Below are 20,334 nucleotides of genomic sequence, written 5' to 3'. Positions count from 1 at the left end.
GCAGCTGCCGCGTGCAGCAGCCAGCCTGTTGAATAGATGCCAACGCCACTCCTTCCTATTCAGCTGTGTCGCACAACCCGACTGTCACAGTAGCTCGGATTTCCACGTTCTCTTTACAGACCTTTCCCTGCCTTCAAAATGAGAGATATTCCAGCAGTGTTTGGCTGACTATCAGTCACACCGGCCTACAACAGGGGTGGAAAGGTAAGTGTGGTATATTTTGTTGTTGTTGTTGTTGGTTGTGGTGGTATTATGAGATCCATGAACAAACATCTGGACAAACTGATTTACATCCTGGTCTACAGCTTCACATCCTACTGGAGCATGAACTGTCGCTCAGTGTTGTTTACGTTCGTAAAACAACTTCAAGAAGAATCCTGCTAAGCTGTTTTTAAACTTATTCGATTATATATTCCTGTCGTAACATAACTGCTCATTTTCTGATCAAGAGCCGGAGAGACTGATAGAGAGAGAGAGAGAGAGAGAGAGAGATCTGACGGTTTTCGATGCAAAATGTGTTCGTTATATCAAACAGCATGAGATGAGCAACATTACGGAACAAAGAAAAAAATAGGCTGTGATGACTGATGATTAATAATAATATAACTCGATTGGAAAGCTTCAGCGAAAGATGGCAAAGGTTACGTCCTTTCGTCCACTTGGTTTTTCGACTGCCTTGTTGATCTAGTCATATTGCATGCGAACAGGTCCAAAATAGCTCCAGGGAAATCCCTGTGTCTATTTTCAGTGTAGGCCCTCCGACAGCAGGGAACAAACACGAAACAACGAAGAGACACCAGTCCTTTTATTTATTTATTTATTTATTTTTACCTTAAACTTTATTTTAGAAGTTCGTTGAGTCGAGGGACGGGTTCTAGGTCTTTATGTGCAGTGGTCATTTTCTTCATTGTCTGAGGAAATGTTTTTGTATTAGGGTCTCTGCATTGGTCAGTGTGTGTGTGTGTGTGTGTGTGTGTGTGTGTGTGTGTGTACCTGCTTATCTTATTATAACCATAGCAGGTGGATTCTCCCCCCACCCCCACCATGAAGCACTTTGATGACAAATGTCGATGATTGTGTGGTATTAAGGGTTTCATGGCTGTGACCTTGTTAAGGCTTTAGGGGCTTCATAGCTGTGACCTTAAGGCTTTAGGGGCTTCATGGCTGTGACCTTAAGGCTTTAGGGGCTTCATTGCTGTGACCTTGTTAAGGCTTTAAGGGCTTCATTGCTGTGACCTTAAAACTTTAGGGGCTTCATGGCTGTGACCTTGTTAAGGCTTTAAGGGCTTCATTGCTGTGACCTTGTTAAGGCTTTAAGGGCTTCATGGCTGTGACCTTGTTAAGGCTTTAAGGGCTTCCTTGCTGTGGCCTTGTTAAGGCTTTAGGGGCTTCATGGCAGTGACCTTGTTAAGGCTTTAGGGGCTTCATGGCTGTGACCTTAAGGCTTTAAGGGCTTCATGGCTGTGACCTTAAGGCTTTAGGGGCTTCATGGCAGTGACTTTGTTAAGGCTTTAGGGGCTTCATTGCTGTCACCTTGTTAAGGCTTTAAGGGCTTCATGGCAGTGACCTTGTTAAGACTTTAGGGGCTTCATGGCAGTGACCTTAAGGCTTTAGGGGCTTCATGGCTGTGACCTTCTTAAGGCTTTAGGGGCTTCATGGCTGTGACCTTGTTAAGGCTTCAGGGGCTTTATGGCTGTGACCTTTAGGCTTTAAGGGCTTCATTGCTGTGACCTTAAGGCTTTAAGGGCTTCATGGCAGTGACCTTGTTAAGACTTTAGGGGCTTCATGGCAGTGACCTTAAGGCTTTAGGGGCTTCATGGCTGTGACCTTCTTAAGGCTTTAGGGGCTTCATGGCTGTGACCTTGTTAAGGCTTTAGGGGCTTCATGGCTGTGACCTTAGCTTAAGGGCATGGGTGCTTTAGGCTTAGGGCTTCATGGCTGTGACCTTGTTAAGGCTTTAGGGGCTTCATTGCTGTGACCTTGTTAAGGCTTTAGGGGCTTCATGGCTGTGACCTTAAGGCTTTAAGGGCTTCATGGCTGTGACCTTGTTAAGGCTTTAGGGGCTTCATGGCTGTGGGCTTGTTAAGGCTTTAAGGTCTTCATGGTTGTGACCTTGTTAAGGCTTTAGGGGTTTCATGGCTGTGACCTTAAGGCTTAAGGGCTTCATGGTTGTGGCTTTAAGGCTTTAGGGGTTTTATGGCTGTGACCTTAAGGCTTTTTGGGCTTCATGGCTGTGACCTTGTTAAGGCTTTAGGGGCTTCATGGCTGTGACCTTGTTAAGGCTTTAGGGGCTTTATGGCTGTGACCTTAAGGCTTTAAGGGCTTCATTGCTGTGACCTTAAGGCTTTAAGGGCTTCATGGCTGTGACCTTGTTAAGGCTTTAGGGGCTTCATGGCTGTGACCTTAAGGCTTTAAGGGCTTCATGGCTGTGACCTTAAGGCTTTAGGGGCTTCATGGCAGTGACTTTGTTAAGGCTTTAGGGTCTTCATTGCTGTGACCTTGTTAAGGCTTTAAGGGCTTCATGGCAGTGACCTTGTTAAGACTTTAGGGGCTTCATGGCAGTGACCTTAAGGCTTTAGGGGCTTCATGGCTGTGACCTTGTTAAGGCTTTAGGGACTTCATGGCTGTGACCTTGTTAAGGCTTTGGGGGCTTCATGGCTGTGACCTTAAGGCTTTAAAGGCTTCATTGCTGTGACTTTAAGGCTTTAGGGGCTTCATGGCTGTGACCTTGTTAAGGCTTTAGGGGCTTCATGGCTGTGACCTTAAGGTTTTAAGGGCTCCATGGCTGTGACCTTGTTAAGGCTTTAGGGGCTTCATGGCTGTGACCTTGTTAAGGCTTTAAGGGCTTCATGGCTGTGAACTTGTTAAGGCTTTAGGGGCTTCATGGCTGTGGGCTTGTTAAGGCTTTAGGGGCTTCATGGCTGTGACCTTGTTAAGGCTTTAGGGGCTTCATTGCTGTGACCTTGTTAAGGTTTTAGGGGCTTCATGGCTGTGACCTTGTTAAGGCTTTAGGGGCTTCATGGCTGTGGGCTTGTTAAGGCTTTAAGGTCTTGATGGCTGTGACCTTGTTAAGGCTTTAGGGGCTTCATGTCTGTGACCTTAAGGCTTTAAGGGCTTCATGGCTGTGGCTTTAAGGCTTTAGGGGCTTTATGGCTGTGACCTTAAGGCTTTTTGGGCTTCATGGCTGTGACCTTGTTAAGGCTTTAGGGGCTTCATGGCTGTGGCCTTGTTAAGGCTTTAGGGGCTTCATGGCAGTGACCTTGTTAAGACTTTAGGGGCTTCATGGCAGTGACCTTAAGGCTTTAGGGGCTTCATGGCTGTGACCTTCTTAAGGCTTTAGGGGCTTCATGGCTGTGACCTTGTTAAGGCTTCAGGGGCTTTATGGCTGTGACCTTTAGGCTTTAAGGGCTTCATTGCTGTGACCTTAAGGCTTTAAGGGCTTCATGGCTGTGACCTTGTTAAGGCTTTAGGGGCTTCATGGCTGTGACCTTAAGGCTTTAAGGGCTTCATGGCAGTGACTTTGTTAAGGCTTTAGGGGCTTCATTGCTGTGACCTTGTTAAGGCTTTAAGGGCTTCATGGCAGTGACCTTGTTAAGACTTTAGGGGCTTCATGGCAGTGACCTTAAGGCTTTAGGGGCTTCATGGCTGTGACCTTCTTAAGGCTTTAGGGGCTTCATGGCTGTGACCTTGTTAAGGCTTTAGGGGCTTCATGGCTGTGACCTTGTTAAGGCTTTAGGGGCTTCATGGCTGTGACCTTGTTAAGGCTTTAGGGGCTTCATTGCTGTGACCTTGTTAAGGCTTTAGGGGCTTCATGGCTGTGACCTTAAGGCTTTAAGGGCTTCATGGCTGTGACCTTGTTAAGGCTTTAGGGGCTTCATGGCTGTGGGCTTGTTAAGGCTTTAAGGTCTTCATGGTTGTGACCTTGTTAAGGCTTTAGGGGTTTCATGGCTGTGACCTTAAGGCTTAAGGGCTTCATGGTTGTGGCTTTAAGGTTTTAGGGGTTTTATGGCTGTGACCTTAAGGCTTTTTGGGCTTCATGGCTGTGACCTTGTTAAGGCTTTAGGGGCTTCATGGCTGTGACCTTGTTAAGGCTTTAGGGGCTTCATGGCTGTGACCTTAAGGCTTTAAGGGCTTCATGGCTGTGACCTTAAGGCTTTAGGGGCTTCATGGCAGTGACTTAGTTAAGGCTTTAGGGTCTTCATTGCTGTGACCTTGTTAAGGCTTTAAGGGCTTCATGGCAGTGACCTTGATAAGACTTTAGGGGCTTCATGGCAGTGACCTTAAGGCTTTAGGGGCTTCATGGCTGTGACCTTGTTAAGGCTTTAGGGACTTCATGGCTGTGACCTTGTTAAGGCTTTGGGGGCTTCATGGCTGTGACCTTAAGGCTTTAAAGGCTTCATTGCTGTGACTTTAAGGCTTTAGGGGCTTCATGGCTGTGACCTTGTTAAGGCTTTAGGGGCTTCATGGCTGTGACCTTAAGGCTTTAAGGGCTCCATGGCTGTGACCTTGTTAAGGCTTTAGGGGCTTCATTGCTGTGACCTTGTTAAGGCTTTAAGGGCTTCATGGCTGTGAACTTGTTAAGGCTTTAGGGGCTTCATGGCTGTGGGCTTGTTAAGGCTTTAGGGGCTTCATGGCTGTGACCTTGTTAAGGCTTTAGGGGCTTCATTGCTGTGACCTTGTTAAGGTTTTAGGGGCTTCATGGCTGTGACCTTGTTAAGGCTTTAGGGGCTTCATGGCTGTGGGCTTGTTAAGGCTTTAAGGTCTTGATGGCTGTGACCTTGTTAAGGCTTTAGGGGCTTCATGTCTGTGACCTTAAGGCTTTAAGGGCTTCATGGCTGTGGCTTTAAGGCTTTAGGGGCTTTATGGCTGTGACCTTAAGGCTTTTTGGGCTTCATGGCTGTGACCTTGTTAAGGCTTTAGGGGCTTCATGGCTGTGGCCTTGTTAAGGCTTTAGGGGCTTCATGGCTGTGGGCTTGTTAAGGCTTTAAGGTCTTGATGGCTGTGACCTTGTTAAGGCTTTAGGGGCTTCATGTCTGTGACCTTAAGGCTTTAAGGGCTTCATGGCTGTGGCTTTAAGGCTTTAGGGGCTTTATGGCTGTGACCTTAAGGCTTTTTGGGCTTCATGGCTGTGACCTTGTTAAGGCTTTAGGGGCTTCATGGCTGTGGCCTTGTTAAGGCTTTAGGGGCTTCATGGCTGTGGCCTTAAGGCTTTAAGGGCTTCATGGCTGTGACCTTGTTAAGACTATAGGGGCTTCATGGCTGTGACCTTGTTAAGGCTGTAAGGGCTTCATGGCTGTGACCTTGTTAAGGCTTTAGGGGCTTCATGGCTGTGACCTTAAGGCTTTAAGGGCTTCATGGCTATGACCTTAAGGCTTTAATGGCTTCATGGCTGTGACCTTAAGGCTTTAGGGGCTTCATGGCTGTGACCTTAAGGCTTTAATGGCTTCATGGCTGTGACCTTAACGCTTTAAGGGCTTCATGGCTGTGACCTTAAGGCTTTAGGGGCTTCATGGCTGTGACCTTGTAAAGGCTTTAGGGGCTTCATTGCTGTGGCCTTGTTAAGGCTTTAGGGGCTTCATGGCTGTGGGCTTGTTAAGGCCTTAAGGTCTTCATGGCTGTGACCTTGTTAACGCTTTAGGGGCTTCATGGCTGTGATCTTAAGGCTTTAAGGGCTTCATGGTTGTGGCTTTAAGGCTTTAGGGGCTTTATGGCTGTGACCTTAAGGCTTTTTGGGCTTCATGGCTGTGGCCTTGTTAAGGCTTTAGGGGCTTCATGGCTGTGGTCTTAAGGCTTTAAGGGCTTCATGGCTGTGACCTTAAGGCTTTAAGGGCTTCATGGCTGTGACCTTGTTAAGGCTTTAGGGGCTTCAGTGCTGTGACCTTGTTAAGGCTGTAAGGGCTTCATGGCTGTGACCTTGTTAAGGCTTTAGGGGATTCATGGCTGTGACCTTGTTAGGGCTTTAATGGCTTCATGGCTGTGACCTTGTTACAGCTTTGGGGGCTTCATGGCTGTGATCTTAAGGCTTTAAGGGCTTCATGGCTATGACCTTAAGGCTTTAATGGCTTCATGGCTGTGACCTTAAGGCTTTAGGGGCTTCATGGCTGTGACCGTAAGGCTTTAAGGGCTTCATGGCTATGACCTTAAGGCTTTAGGGGCTTCATGGCTGTGACCTTAAGGGTTTAGGGGCTTCATGGCTGTGGCCTTGTTAAGGATTTAGGGGCTTCATGGCTGTGACCGTAAGGCTTTAGGGGCTTCATGGCTGTGACCTTAAGGCTTTAGGGGCTTCATGGCTGTGACCTTAAGGCTTTAATGGCTTAATGACTGTGACCTTAAGGTTTTAAGAGCTTCATGGCTGTGGGCTTGTTAAGGCTTTAGGGGCTTCATGGCTGTGACCTTAAGGTTTTAAGAGCTTCATGGCTGTGACCTTAAGGCTTTAGGGGCTTCATGGCTGTGACCTTAAGGCTTTAGGGGCTTCATGGCTGTGGGCTTGTTAAGGCTTTAAGGTCTTCATGGTTGTGACCTTGTTAAGGCTTTAGGGGTTTCATGGCTGTGACCTTAAGGCTTAAGGGCTTCATGGTTGTGGCTTTAAGGCTTTAGGGGTTTTATGGCTGTGACCTTAAGGCTTTTTGGGCTTCATGGCTGTGACCTTGTTAAGGCTTTAGGGGCTTCATGGCTGTGACCTTGTTAAGGCTTTAGGGGCTTTCTGGCTGTGACCTTAAGGCTTTAAGGGCTTCATTGCTGTGACCTTAAGGCTTTAAGGGCTTCATGGCTGTGACCTTGTTAAGGCTTTAGGGGCTTCATGGCTGTGACCTTAAGGCTTTAAGGGCTTCATGGCTGTGACCTTAAGGCTTTAGGGGCTTCATGGCAGTGACCTTGATAAGACTTTAGGGGCTTCATGGCAGTGACCTTAAGGCTTTAGGGGCTTCATGGCTGTGACCTTGTTAAGGCTTTAGGGACTTCATGGCTGTGACCTTGTTAAGGCTTTGGGGGCTTCATGGCTGTGACCTTAAGGCTTTAAAGGCTTCATTGCTGTGACTTTAAGGCTTTAGGGGCTTCATGGCTGTGACCTTGTTAAGGCTTTAGGGGCTTCATGGCTGTGACCTTAAGGCTTTAAGGGCTCCATGGCTGTGACCTTGTTAAGGCTTTAGGGGCTTCATTGCTGTGACCTTGTTAAGGCTTTAAGGGCTTCATGCCTGTGAACTTGTTAAGGCTTTAGGGGCTTCATGGCTGTGGGCTTGTTAAGGCTTTAGGGGCTTCATGGCTGTGACCTTGTTAAGGCTTTAGGGGCTTCATTGCTGTGACCTTGTTAAGGTTTTAGGGGCTTCATGGCTGTGACCTTGTTAAGGCTTTAGGGGCTTCATGGCTGTGGGCTTGTTAAGGCTTTAAGGTCTTGATGGCTGTGACCTTGTTAAGGCTTTAGGGGCTTCATGTCTGTGACCTTAAGGCTTTAAGGGCTTCATGGCTGTGGCTTTAAGGCTTTAGGGGATTTATGGCTGTGACCTTAAGGCTTTTTGGGCTTCATGGCTGTGACCTTGTTAAGGCTTTAGGGGCTACATGGCTGTGGCCTTGTTAAGGCTTTAGGGGCTTCATGGCTGTGACCTTGTTAAGGCTTTAGGGGCTTCATGGCTGTGACCTTGTTAACGCTTTAGGGGCTTCATGGCTGTGATCTTAAGGCTTTAAGGGCTTCATGGTTGTGGCTTTAAGGCTTTAGGGGCTTTATGGCTGTGACCTTAAGGCTTTTTGGGCTTCATGGCTGTGGCCTTGTTAAGGCTTTAGGGGCTTCATGGCTGTGGTCTTAAGGTTTTAAGGGCTTCATGGCTGTGACCGTAAGGCTTTAAGGGCTTCATGGCTGTGACCTTGTTAAGGCTTTAGGGGCTTCAGTGCTGTGACCTTGTTAAGGCTGTAAGGGCTTCATGGCTGTGACCTTGTTAAGGCTTTAGGGGATTCATGGCTGTGACCTTGTTAGGGCTTTAATGGCTTCATGGCTGTGACCTTGTTACAGCTTTGGGGGCTTCATGGCTGTGATCTTAAGGCTTTAATGGCTTCATGGCTGTGACCTTAAGGCTTTAAGGGCTTCATGGCTATGACCTTAAGGCTTTAGGGGCTTCATGGCTGTGACCTTAAGGGTTTAGGGGCTTCATGGCTGTGGCCTTGTTAAGGATTTAGGGGCTTCATGGCTGTGACCGTAAGGCTTTAGGGGCTTCATGGCTGTGACCTTAAGGCTTTAGGGGCTTCATGGCTGTGACCTTAAGGCTTGAATGGCTTAATGACTGTGACCTTAAGGTTTTAAGAGCTTCATGGCTGTGGGCTTGTTAAGGCTTTAGGGGCTTCATGGCTGTGACCTTAAGGTTTTAAGAGCTTCATGGCTGTGACCTTAAGGCTGTAGGGGCTTCATGGCTGTGACCTTAAGGGTTTAGGGGCTTCATGGCTGTGACGTTAAGGCTTTAAGGGCTTCATGGCTGTGACCTTGTTAAGGCTTTAAGGGCTTCATGGCTGTGACCTTAAGGCTTTAAGGGCTTCATGGCTGTGACCTTAAGGCTTTAGGGGCTTCATGGCTGTGACCTTGTTAAGGCTTTCAGGACTTCATGGCTGTAACCTTAAGGGCTGTGAGGGATTCATGGCTGTGACCTTAAGGCTTTAAGGGCTTCATGGCTGTGACCTTAAGGCTTTAGGGGCTTCATGGCTGTGACCTTAAGGCTTTAGGGGCTTCATGGCTGTGACCTTAAGGCTTTAGGGGCTTCAAGGCTGTGGCCTTGTTAAGGCTTTGAGGACTTCATGGCTGTGACCTTAAGGCCAGACACTAGTCAAATAATGACTTTTGTTCTCTCCAAATATATCTCTCCTTTTTTTTGTCTACTAGGTGTATCATCACTTGTGGATCACAAAAAAAGTGTTCTTAGATTTCTGTAAATACCTGTTGCTATGGAAACAAATCAAAATGGCCGCCAAATAATGTATCAAAGAAATCGAGTTTGTTTTCCATGTGGTGCATGCAGACACTTTTTGTTATGTGGACTTGATACACAATGACATTATCTTCATTTTCACGTGAGATTGTGTTGATTCTTCAATTATTGTACTTTTTATGAATTTTTGAAATTTGGGGTATTGTAAAATCCTCAAAATTTACAATGATTAAAAAGATTGGAACTGCAATGATATAAAAAAACCAGAATATTTTCATACATACTCGTGACAAAACGTCAATAACATGTCATAAAACAATCATGCAAAGTCTCATGGTTGTAGGTTTACTCATCATTGAGCAAGTCTAAGGTAAGTTGTCAAGGCCAGAAACTTGAAGACTTGCATCGAAATTGAACAAAAATATTATTGATAAACACTCGTGATTCAGCAAGCAATCTTTATTGGAAAATTTTTCATTGTTAAAGACATCTTTACAGTGGAAAAACATATGCATATGATAGAAGAGATGTTCAAGAATCAAAATCCATCAAAGACCCAATCATGAAAAATCATCATTTTGGTCTCTTTTGCACTGCTGTGTCCCCCCTTAAGGGCTTTGAGGACTTCATGGCTGTGGCCTTAAGGGCTTTGAGGACTTCATGGCTGTGGCCTTAAGGGCTTTGAGGACTTCATGGCTGTGGCCTTAAGGGCTTTGAAGGCTTTATAGCTGTGGCCTTAAGGGCTTTGAAGGCTTTATGACTGCGGCCTTAAGGGCTTTGAGGACTTCATGGCTGTGACCTTAAGGGCTTCGAGGACTTCATGGCTGTGACCTTAAGGGCTTTGAGGACTTCATGGCTGTGGCCTTAAGGGCTTCGAGGACTTCATGGCTGTGGCCTTAAGGGCTTCGAGGACTTCATGGCTGTGGCCTTAAGGGCTTTGAGGACTTCATGGCTGTGGCCTTAAGGGCTTTGAGGACTTCATGGCTGTGGCCTTAAGGGCTTTGAGGACTTCATGGCTGTGGCCTTAAGGGCTTTGAAGGCTTTATAGCTGTGGCCTTAAGGGCTTTGAAGGCTTTATGACTGCGGCCTTAAGGGCTTCGAGGACTTCATGGCTGTGACCTTAAGGGCTTTGAGGACTTCATGGCTGTGGCCTTAAGGGCTTTGAAGGCTTTATAGCTGTGGCCTTAAGGGCTTTGAGGACTTCATGGCTGTGGCCTTAAGGGCTTTGAGGACTTCATGGCTGTGGCCTTAAGGGCTTTGAGGACTTCATGGCTGTGGCCTTAAGGGCTTTGAAGGCTTTATAGCTGTGGCCTTAAGGGCTTTGAAGGCTTTATGACTGCGGCCTTAAGGGCTTCGAGGACTTCATGGCTGTGACCTTAAGGGCTTTGAGGACTTCATCATAGTTCATGGCTGTGACATTAGGGGTTTTGCAGGTTTCATGGCCGTGACCTTAAGGGTTTTGCAGGTTTCATGGCCGTGACCTTAAGGGCTTTGAAGGCTTTATGACTGTGACCTTAAGGGCTTTGAGGACTTCATGGCTGTGACCTTAAGGGCTTTGAGGACTTCATGGCTGTGACCTTAAGGGCTTTAAAGGCTTCATGGTTGTGACCTTAAGGGCTTCGAGGGCTTCATGGCTGTGACCTTAAAGGCTTTGAGGAATTCATGGCTGTGACCTTAAGGGCTTTGAGGGCTTCATGGCTGTGACCTTAAGGGCTTTGAGGGCTTCATGGCTGTGACCTTAAGGGCTTTGAGGGCTTCAAGGCTGTGACCTTAAGGGCTTTGAGGGCTTCATGGCTGTGACCTTAAAGGCTTTGAGGACTTCATGGCTGTGGCCTTAAGGGCTTTGAAGGCTTTATGACTGTGACCTTAAGGGCTTTGAGGGCTTCATGGCTGTGACCTTAAAGGCTTTGAGGACTTCATGGCTGTGGCCTTAAGGGCTTTGAGGGCTTCATGGCTGTGACCTTAAAGGCTTTGAGGACTTCATGGCTGTGGCCTTAAGGGCTTTGAAGGCTTTATGACTGCGGCCTTTAGGGCTTTGAGGACTTCAAGGCTGTGTCCTTAAGGGCTTTGAGGGCTTCATGGCTGTGACATTAGGGGTTTTGCAGGTTTCATGGCCATGACCTTAAGGGTTTTGCAGGTTTCATGGCCGTGACCTTAAGGGCTTTGAAGGCTTCATGGCTGCGGCCTTAAGGGCTTTGAGGACTTCATGGTTGTGACCTTAAGGGTTTTGAAGGCTTCATGGCTGCGGCCTTAAGGGCTTTGAGGTCTTCATGGCTGTGACCTTAAAGGCTTTGAGGACTTCATGGCTGTGGCTTTAAGGGCTTTGAAGGCTTTATGACTGTGACCTTAAGGGCTTTGAGGGCTTCATGGCTGTGGCCTAAAAGGTTTTGAGGGTATCGTGGCTCATGCGTTATGACTTTAAGGGGTTCATGGTTGTGGCCTTAAGGCTTTAAGGGCTTTATTGCTGTGGCTTTAATAAGGGTTTCATGACTGTGGCCTTAAGGCGATAGGGGCTTCTTGGCTGTGGCTTTCAGGGCTTCATATCTGTGGCTAAAAGATTTTAGGAGCTTTATGGCTGTAGTTGTAAGGCTATGAGGGCTTCATGGGTGTGGTTTTAAGGCCTTTATGGCTATGGTCTTAAGGGCTGTAGCCGTGGGGTTTTAAAGGCTTCATGTCTGTGGACTTAATGCCTTGAGGGCTTTATGGTTGTGGCCGTAAGTCTTTTAGGACTTCATGGATGTGACCATAAGTCTTTGATGGCTTTATGGCTGTGGTCTTAAGGGCTTCAGGCTGGGCCTGTTCTAATTCATAGTTTTGGTGTGTTATGTAAAATCTGGTTGTGTGTTTGGCTTGTTGGAACACATCTGTTGCAAACACAGGATCCTTGTACATTAATATCATATTTCATTTTAGGTTTATGCTTGGAGGAAAGCTGTATTTGTTTCAAAACAGTGAGTGGTTAGCACTGCTTTTTTGTTTTTGTTTGTTTGTTTGTTGTTGTTTTTTTTGTAATATAATGATGATGTTAACTGGCAATCCTTTCAGAACCATGGCGACCTCCAGAGATGTAACCGAGAGAGGAGACCCCAGACACTGTGACGAGGTGATCCCAGCACCAGCTTGTGTGCAGGATGCCCTCAGTGAGGCTCTGATGGATGCCTGCACCACAGTGTCGGTACTTCAAGGTCTGTGGCTCTGCAATATCTGCGCATCATTTTTTGGTGTATAGGCTGTGTGTGTGTGTAGTTTATTTAAGAAAATAGGATGTGGTAATAACCAGGTGGCTGTGTTTTGGATTAATAATTCAACGCGTGAAGAACGTGTTTAGAAAATAATTATAGTTGTTTGGCGCTCATTGTTAGTTTTCCAGTTTAGGGCTTTTTGTTAGTTTTCTGGTTCATAATAAAAATTAATGCAGAAGAAAATGAAATGTACACAGAGAAATTTGATTAGGCTCTCTCTCCTTCTCTATTTCTCTCTTACTCCTTGTGTGTGCGCGCGTATGTGTGTGTGGAGAGAGAGAGTGAGAGAAAGGGTGTTGACAGTGTGTGTGCAAGCACAGACCATTGAAGAGACAGTTAATCTGGCTTGGTCCAATGGCCACATATTCTGAATACACCAACTTGTTGGAAATAATCAGCCAACTAAGAGCATTGTACAAGTTTAATGTAACCCTCACAGCTTCTGAAATAATGTTCTGATTTTGACAGAACAAAACATTAATTTCATTTATAATGGTTTTAACAAGTCTTTTAAGTTTAAGGACTCCATCCATGCTAATGCTCCAAATCTTTGAATTTAACTTCCAAGTGATTATGATTTTTTTTCTGGCCATGCTAAAGTTCTAAATCTTTAAACTTAACTTGCAAACAATTGTTTTGTTTTTACATGTGTACTTTTTGTTTTTAAGATTTGTTTGTTTTTAAACATAACTTCCGTCATATCATTTATGATGGACTGGGCAGTAGAAAGCATGAAACGAAGTGAATGCCGGAATTCATTTTGTGTATATGCGTATTATGAAAACAACAACAAACAAATGAAAAACCCACATCTCACAAATCACTGATCTTTTCAGAAAACAGTGGCATAACTGTGGACAAGCAGCGCACTGAATACGTCGCAACACCATGCCTGGAGCAGGCAGATTTGATCCTCCGGGATACCGGATGGGTGATACTGTCTGGACCCCCAGGTAGTGGAAAAACCACGCTGGCTTATGCTTTGTCCAGACGCAGCAGAGAACAAGGGTTTTCTCCTTACGTCTTGGAGCGGATAGAACTGTGGAGGTCCAGTGTTGGACAGCACGAGCGTAGTGTTGTGGTGCTGGACGGCACGCTGGGGGTGGTGCGGGTTGACAGTCAGCAGTACCACTCCTGGAAGTTGATCCTGGACACTGTCCTGGAGCAGATAAAAAAGGGAATGTGCAGGCTGGTGATCACAGTCTACCCACACATTCTGCGTGAACTTCAACAGCTGGAGAACAGCTGGGATAGCCCACTGAAGGATGGCAATGTGATAGTGAAATTGACCGATACTCTGCCAGAACAAGCCAGGCAGAAGTTGCTAAATTTCCACCTGAACAAACTTCAGCTTGAAAGTGACAGACAGCATCAAGTAGTGGAGCAAATTCTACAGAATGACAAAAGCGGCCCTGTGTTTCCATGGTGCTGTGGGTATATGGTGAAGCACTGGAGTTCATCAGAGGATCCCACCGCCATATTTTTGACACCAGCAGAAGCTTATGCACATCTATTCAAAGACATGATTCAGGACAGCACTCATGGAACCATCTTTGCTGCAGTGTTGGCCCTGACTATGAAGGGAGTGTCTCACTTCTTGCACAATCTTTCAAAAGCTGCACCCCATCTGAAAGAGCTGGGATTTCCAGAGATCCACGATGACACACTGGCAGCATATGAGGACGTCCTGCTTGGGTCCGTACTGTCAGAAGGAACATTTTCCAGTTGCGTTCTGTACGAAGCTGCATGCCTGGCTCTGGGTCGCTTCTTCCGTTTTCCAACAATGCTGAGGATCTGTGACCTGCCATTCCTCGTGCAGTACGTGCAGACGACAGTGGTGAACATGCCCGGGGGTCTGCCTTCAAAAATATACATCACTGTTGGATCCGTCCCACGCTGCTCCACAGACTCAAAACTCCATTTCAACGACTGCCAGTCACTGGCGGAGAGGATCTACACAGAAATCACTGAAGGCAACCTGCTGCACATCTCCCAGCACCTTTCCCTTCAGTGTCCCCAGTTTCTGCAGGAGCTGGACAACTACTGTGCAAAGGACAGCAAGAGGATCAAACAACTGCTGAATGCCGTGGATCCTGTGCATAGACTACCGCTTGTCTACTGGTCTGCCTTTCACCCGTCTCCCCACCTGACTCGCTGGTGTCTGTCTAAGCTGCAGGCAAACAAAAAACTGTCCACTCATTTGTTGATGGCCTGTTCACTCTTTGATCATTTGACACAGAGCTCAGAATGCAGACTTCAGTCTTTTCTTCACAAAGCATCAAACCCAAAACACTTCCAGCATCCAGAATGTGTCCTGAACTTTCCATTACTGACGGAAGATCAGTGTCTGACAAGAGATACAGAGAAACAAGTGAACACCATCAGAGGAACACGATCAGCAGAACAGAGACTGCAGTACCTCTGTGATCCCTCCATGCCCATTCCACATGATGTGGTCACAGTGCAGGTAACCCATGACAACGTGCAGCTCCAGGTGAAGGACAGGCGTCACTGGTACCTGGTGTTCCGACTGCTGACAGACAGACAGGTGAGTGACACAGACCGAAAAGGCAACTCCCTCCTTCACACTGCTGTGGACAGTGGGCAGTCGTCAGCTGTAAGACTGTCTCTGAAAGCTGGTGCAGCCATTACTCAGCAAAACAGGCAAGGTGTGACACCGTATCAGCTGGCTTGCACAACGCGTTCACTGATTTCAAAGAAAAGAAATTATGTAAGTGTTGATCAAGTCTTCACAAGTATGTGTGACCTTGACAAAGTAGAAATGCAGCTCCTCCTGCTCCAAGGTACGATCAGCGTGAACGACAAGGACAGTGAAGGAAGGACAGGTCTGTTGGTGGCGTGTTCTGAAGGACATGGAGACATCGCTGAACTGTACATTGGACTTGGTGCAGATGTCAATGCTCGTGTACAGTCACGGAGACGTTCCATGACTGAGACTGGTGGGTTCAGAGATGAAATCTGCACTTCGCTGCACTACGCATGTAAAAACGGTATGGTGAACACAGTGAAACTCCTGGTTCAGCATCAGGTGGATGTTAGCAGCATGACAAGGAATGGACTTACAGCTCTGCACTTTGCTTGTCTGTGCCGCTCACCCACTGCTTCAGCTGACATCATCCGTCTCCTCCTTCAGGCCGGGGCTGACATCAACATAGGACATAAAAGCGGCTGCCCACCGCTTATTTATGTTCTCAGAATTGGAAATACAGTCACAGCTGACCTCTTGATAGGTCACGGTGCTGAAGTGAACACAGAGACTGAGAGGGGTGACACAACACTGATGTATGCTGCCAGAAGAGGTCTGTCAGACACTGCAGAGGTGCTGATACGTCACGGTGCTGACATCAAAGCACGAAACAAACTGGGTGAAACACCACTGCACTGTGCTCTCCAGCAGAACCACCCGGGCATGGCTGACTGTCTGATACGTCACGGTGCTGATGTGAACTGTATGAATGAAGAGGGTGAGACCCCCCTTGTGTATGCTGTCAGGTGGTGTAACGCAGACACAGTTGAACAGTTGATATGTCACGGTGCTGATGTGAACTGTAAGAACAAACTGGGTGAGACCCCCCTTCACCATGCTGTCATGTGGGGTAAGACAGACACAGTTGAACAGTTGATACATCACGGTGCTGATGTGAACTGTAAGAACAAACTGGGTGAGACCCCCCTTCACCATGCTGTCATGTGGGGTAAGACAGACACAGTTGAACAACTGATACGTCATGGTGCTGACATCAAAGCACGAAACAAAGATGGTGACACACCACTGCACTGTGCTCTCCAGCGGAACCATACAGGCATAGCTGACTGTCTGTTACGTCATGGTGCTGATATGAACTGTAAGAATGAAGAGGGTAAGACCCCCCTTCTGTATGCTGTCATGTTGTTTAACACAGACACAGTTGAACAGTTGATACGTCACGGTGCTGAAGTGAACACAGGGACAGAGAGGGGTGACACACCACTGCACTGTGCTCTCCGGGAGAACCATCCAAAAATAGCTGACTGTCTGCTACGTCATGCTGCTGATGTGAACTGTAAAAACAAACTGGGTGAGACCCCCCTTGTGTATGCTGTCAGATTGTTTAGTGCAGACACAGTTGAACAGTTGATACATCATGGTGCTGATGTGAACTGTAAGAACAAACTGGGTGAGACCCCCCTTCACCATGCTGTCATGTGGGGTAAGACAGACACAGTTGAACAGTTGATACGTCATGGTGCTGATGTGAGCTGTACGAACAAACTGGGTGAGACCCCCCTTCACCATGCTGTCATGTGGGGTAAGACAGACACAGTTGAACAGTTGATACGTCATGGTGCTGATGTGAGCTGTACGAACAAACTGGGTGAGACCCCCCTTCACCATGCTGTCATGCGGGGTAAGACAGACACAGTTGAACAGTCGATACGTCACGGTGCTGACATCAAAGCACGAAACAAAGATGGTGACACACCACTGCACTGTGCTCTCCAGCAGAACGATACAGACATAGCTGACTGTCTGTTACGTCATGGTGCTGATGTGAACTGTAAGAACAAACTGGGTGGGACCCCCCTTCACCATGCTGTCATGTGGGGTAAGACAGACACAGTTGAACAACTGATACGTCATGGTGCTGATGTGAACTGTAAGGACACACTGGGTATGCCCCCCCTTCACCATGCTGTCATGCGGGGTAAGACAGACACAGTTGAACAACTGATACGTCACGGTGCTGATGTGAACTGTAAGAATGAAAAGGGTCAGACTCCCCTTCACCATGCTGTCATGTGGGATATGACAGACACAGTTGAACAACTGATACGTCTTGGTGCTGATGTGAACTGTACAAATGAAGAGGGTGAGACTCCCCTTCTGTATGCTGTCATGTTGTTTAATGCAGACACAGTTGAACAGTTGATACATCATGGTGCTGATGTGAACTGTGAGAACAAACTGGGTATGACCCCCCTTCATAATGCTGTCATGTGGGGTACGACAGACACAGTTGAACAATTGATACGTCATGGTGCTGATGTGAACTGTAATAACAAACTGGGTGAGACCCCCTTCACCATGCTGTCATGTGGGGTAAGACAGATACAGTTGAACAACTGATACGTCATGGTGCTGACATCAAAGCACGAAACAAAGATGGTGACACACCACTGCACTGTGCTCTCCAGCGGAACCATACAGGCATAGCTGACTGTCTGTTACGTCATGGTGCTGATATGAACTGTAAGAATGAAGAGGGTAAGACCCCCCTTCTGTATGCTGTCATGTTGTTTAACACAGACACAGTTGAACAGTTGATACGTCACGGTGCTGAAGTGAACACAGGGACAGAGAGGGGTGACACACCACTGCACTGTGCTCTCCGGGAGAACCATCCAAAAATAGCTGACTGTCTGCTACGTCATGCTGCTGATGTGAACTGTAAAAACAAACTGGGTGAGACCCCCCTTGTGTATGCTGTCAGATTGTTTAGTGCAGACACAGTTGAACAGTTGATACATCATGGTGCTGATGTGAACTGTAAGAACAAACTGGGTGAGACCCCCCTTCACCATGCTGTCATGTGGGGTAAGACAGACACAGTTGAACAGTTGATACGTCATGGTGCTGATGTGAGCTGTACGAACAAACTGGGTGAGACCCCCCTTCACCATGCTGTCATGTGGGGTAAGACAGACACAGTTGAACAGTTGATACATCACGGTGCTGATGTGAACTGTAAGAACAAACTGGGTATGCCCCCCCTTCACCATGCTGTCATGTGGGGTAAGACAGACACAGTTGAACAACTGATACGTCATGGTGCTGATGTGAACTGTAAGGACAAACTGGGTGAGACCCCCCTTCACCATGCTGTGATGTGGGGTAAGACAGACACAGTTGAACAGTTGATACGTCATGGTGCTGATGTGAACTGTAAGAATGAAGAGGGTAAGACTCCCCTTCTGTATGCTGTCAGGTTGTTTAATGCAGACACAGTTGAACAACTGATACATCACGGTGCTGACATCAAAGTACAAAACATAAGAGGTGACACTCCACTGCACTTTGCTATCCAGACGAACCACCCGGGCATGGCTGACTGTCTGATACGTCACGGTGCTGATGTGAACTGTAAGAACAAACTGGGTAAGACCCCCCTTGTGTATGCTGTCATGCTGCACAAAGCAGACACAGTTGAACAGTTGATAGGTCATGATGCTGATGTGAACACAGAGACAGAGAGGGGTGACACACCACTGATGTATGCTGCCAGAAAAGGTCTGTCTGACATTACAGAGGAACTGATACGTCACGGTGCTGACATCAAAGCACGAAACAAACTGGGTGAAACACCACTGCACTGTGCTCTCCAGCAGAACCACCCGGGCATGGCTGACTGTCTGATACGTCACGGTGCTGATGTGAACTGTATGAATGAAGAGGGTGAGACCCCCCTTGTGTATGCTGTCAGGTGGTGTAACGCAGACACAGTTGAACAACTGATACATCACGGTGCTGATGTGAACTGTAAGAACAAACTGGGTGAGACCCCCCTTCTCCATGCTGTCATGTGGGGTAAGACAGATACAGTTGAACAACTGATACGTCATGGTGCTGACATCAAAGCACGAAACAAAGATGGTAACACACCACTGCACTGTGCTCTCCAGTGGAACCATACAGACATAGCTTACTGTATGTTACGTCATGGTGCTGATGTGAACTGTACTTGTCACGAAGCTGATGTCAGGGCAAGGGAAGAACGCTCAGACACACACAATGTGAATGGAACATGATACAAATATCAACCAGTGACTTCCAACAAGGTGATACATGGTGTAAAGTTACTGAACTGTATGGAAATCTAGAACACATAATCTACACAACAGATGAAATATCCCAGTGCTAAATTGTACAAACTGAACAGTAGAATGACTCATAGAGAAAAAAAATGTTTACGTAAGTAAAGCATTATTTCTATTTTGATTTGGATGCCACTTTGACAACCATGCAGTTTCCTTGCAAATAGAATCCACTAACACACACCATGATATTTATATCTCAGTTGGAAAAACACCACCACCACCACCACCACCCAATAGGTTTTGTCCAGCTTTAGACATGCTATTTGGAGCCAGCAGTAACATTATGAGCTATGGCCAGCAAGACCCGGAAATCACAATGAATGCAAAAACTTATCAATCAGTTTAATGTTAATCCGCTGTGATGCCTGCATGAAGCCTCCCAAGAAGACTAAATGCCATAAAAGGTCATAAACATTGAACATTACTATTATCTAGAATGGGGAAATAAAGAGAAAGAAAGATTCTTGAGATACTTGTAGAATGTACTTAAGGACAATAACGAACGGACGGATCTTTATTGTTTTTTGATACATTGATCCCTAAACAAGGGTGAGCAAAGCCCATGGCATAAAATACTGTTAAATGTGAAACAAAATCAGAAATGTATAACTATGAAAGGCAGAGAAAATTCTGTGAATCATAAACACTTCATTTTCACACTTCGCTAAGTTTCAGGGATACCATATTCGCAGGCACTCACAGACACAAACACTCACGCACACCTACAACACCCCCCCGCCCACTCCCCCCTGACCCTCCCCCCCCCCCCCCCGCCCACACACACAGTGCTTATCCATGTAAATGCATGGATCAACCAAGACTGAAGGACAATAACATAGACACATGAATGGAAGATCAATTTTGTTTGGCTCCTGGGCCTTATTGGGCATGTTTCTGTCAGGGGTCTTTTTTGTGTGACTGGCAAATGTTCACTGATTCAGTCTCCTTCAGAAGCAGAAACTTTTGACATCAGCCATTCCACTGCTTACAGTGCAGGGGGGGTGGAGGTGTGTGAAGAAAGTGAGCCACTGATCACCCTCTGCCTGGGAGGTGTGTGTGGGGGGGTGTGGGGGGTGGGGTGGAGGTGTGAGAAGAAAGTGAGCCACTGATCACCCTCTGCCTGGGAGGTGTGTGTGGGGGGGTGTGGGGGGTGGGGTGGAGGTGTGAGAAGAAAGTGAGCCACTGATCACCCACTGCCTGGGAGGTGTGGGGGTGGGGGGTGGGGTGGAGGTGTGAGAAGAAAGTGAGCCACTGATCACCCACTGCCTGGGAGGTGTGGGGGTGGGGTGGGGGGATGGAGGTGTGTGAAG

At 47.0% G+C, this 20,334-nt stretch overlaps 2 protein-coding genes across 2 annotated transcripts; both read left to right on the top strand.

Moving 5' to 3' along the window:
* The first annotated feature begins 58 nt into the window (after window positions 1-58).
* Window positions 59-17,276, top strand: LOC143299780 (uncharacterized). Its single transcript, XM_076613190.1, has 3 exons — window positions 59-204; window positions 11,952-12,091; window positions 12,985-17,276. Exons 2-3 carry the CDS (start codon window positions 11,956-11,958, stop codon window positions 17,274-17,276), a joined length of 4,428 nt encoding a protein of 1,475 aa, XP_076469305.1. The 5' UTR covers window positions 59-204; window positions 11,952-11,955.
* On the top strand, window positions 17,243-20,117 carry LOC143299782 (uncharacterized). Its single transcript, XM_076613193.1, has one exon. The coding sequence runs from the start codon at window positions 17,243-17,245 to the stop codon at window positions 18,953-18,955; it is 1,713 nt and encodes a 570-aa protein (XP_076469308.1). The 3' UTR covers window positions 18,956-20,117.
* The last annotated feature ends 217 nt before the right edge of the window (window positions 20,118-20,334 follow it).

This window comes from Babylonia areolata, chromosome 25 (genome assembly GCF_041734735.1).
Source record: "Babylonia areolata isolate BAREFJ2019XMU chromosome 25, ASM4173473v1, whole genome shotgun sequence".
Lineage (NCBI taxonomy): Eukaryota > Metazoa > Mollusca > Gastropoda > Neogastropoda > Buccinidae > Babylonia > Babylonia areolata.
Note: the sequence above shows the minus strand (reverse complement) of the source record. Positions and strands in the feature narration are given on the sequence as shown.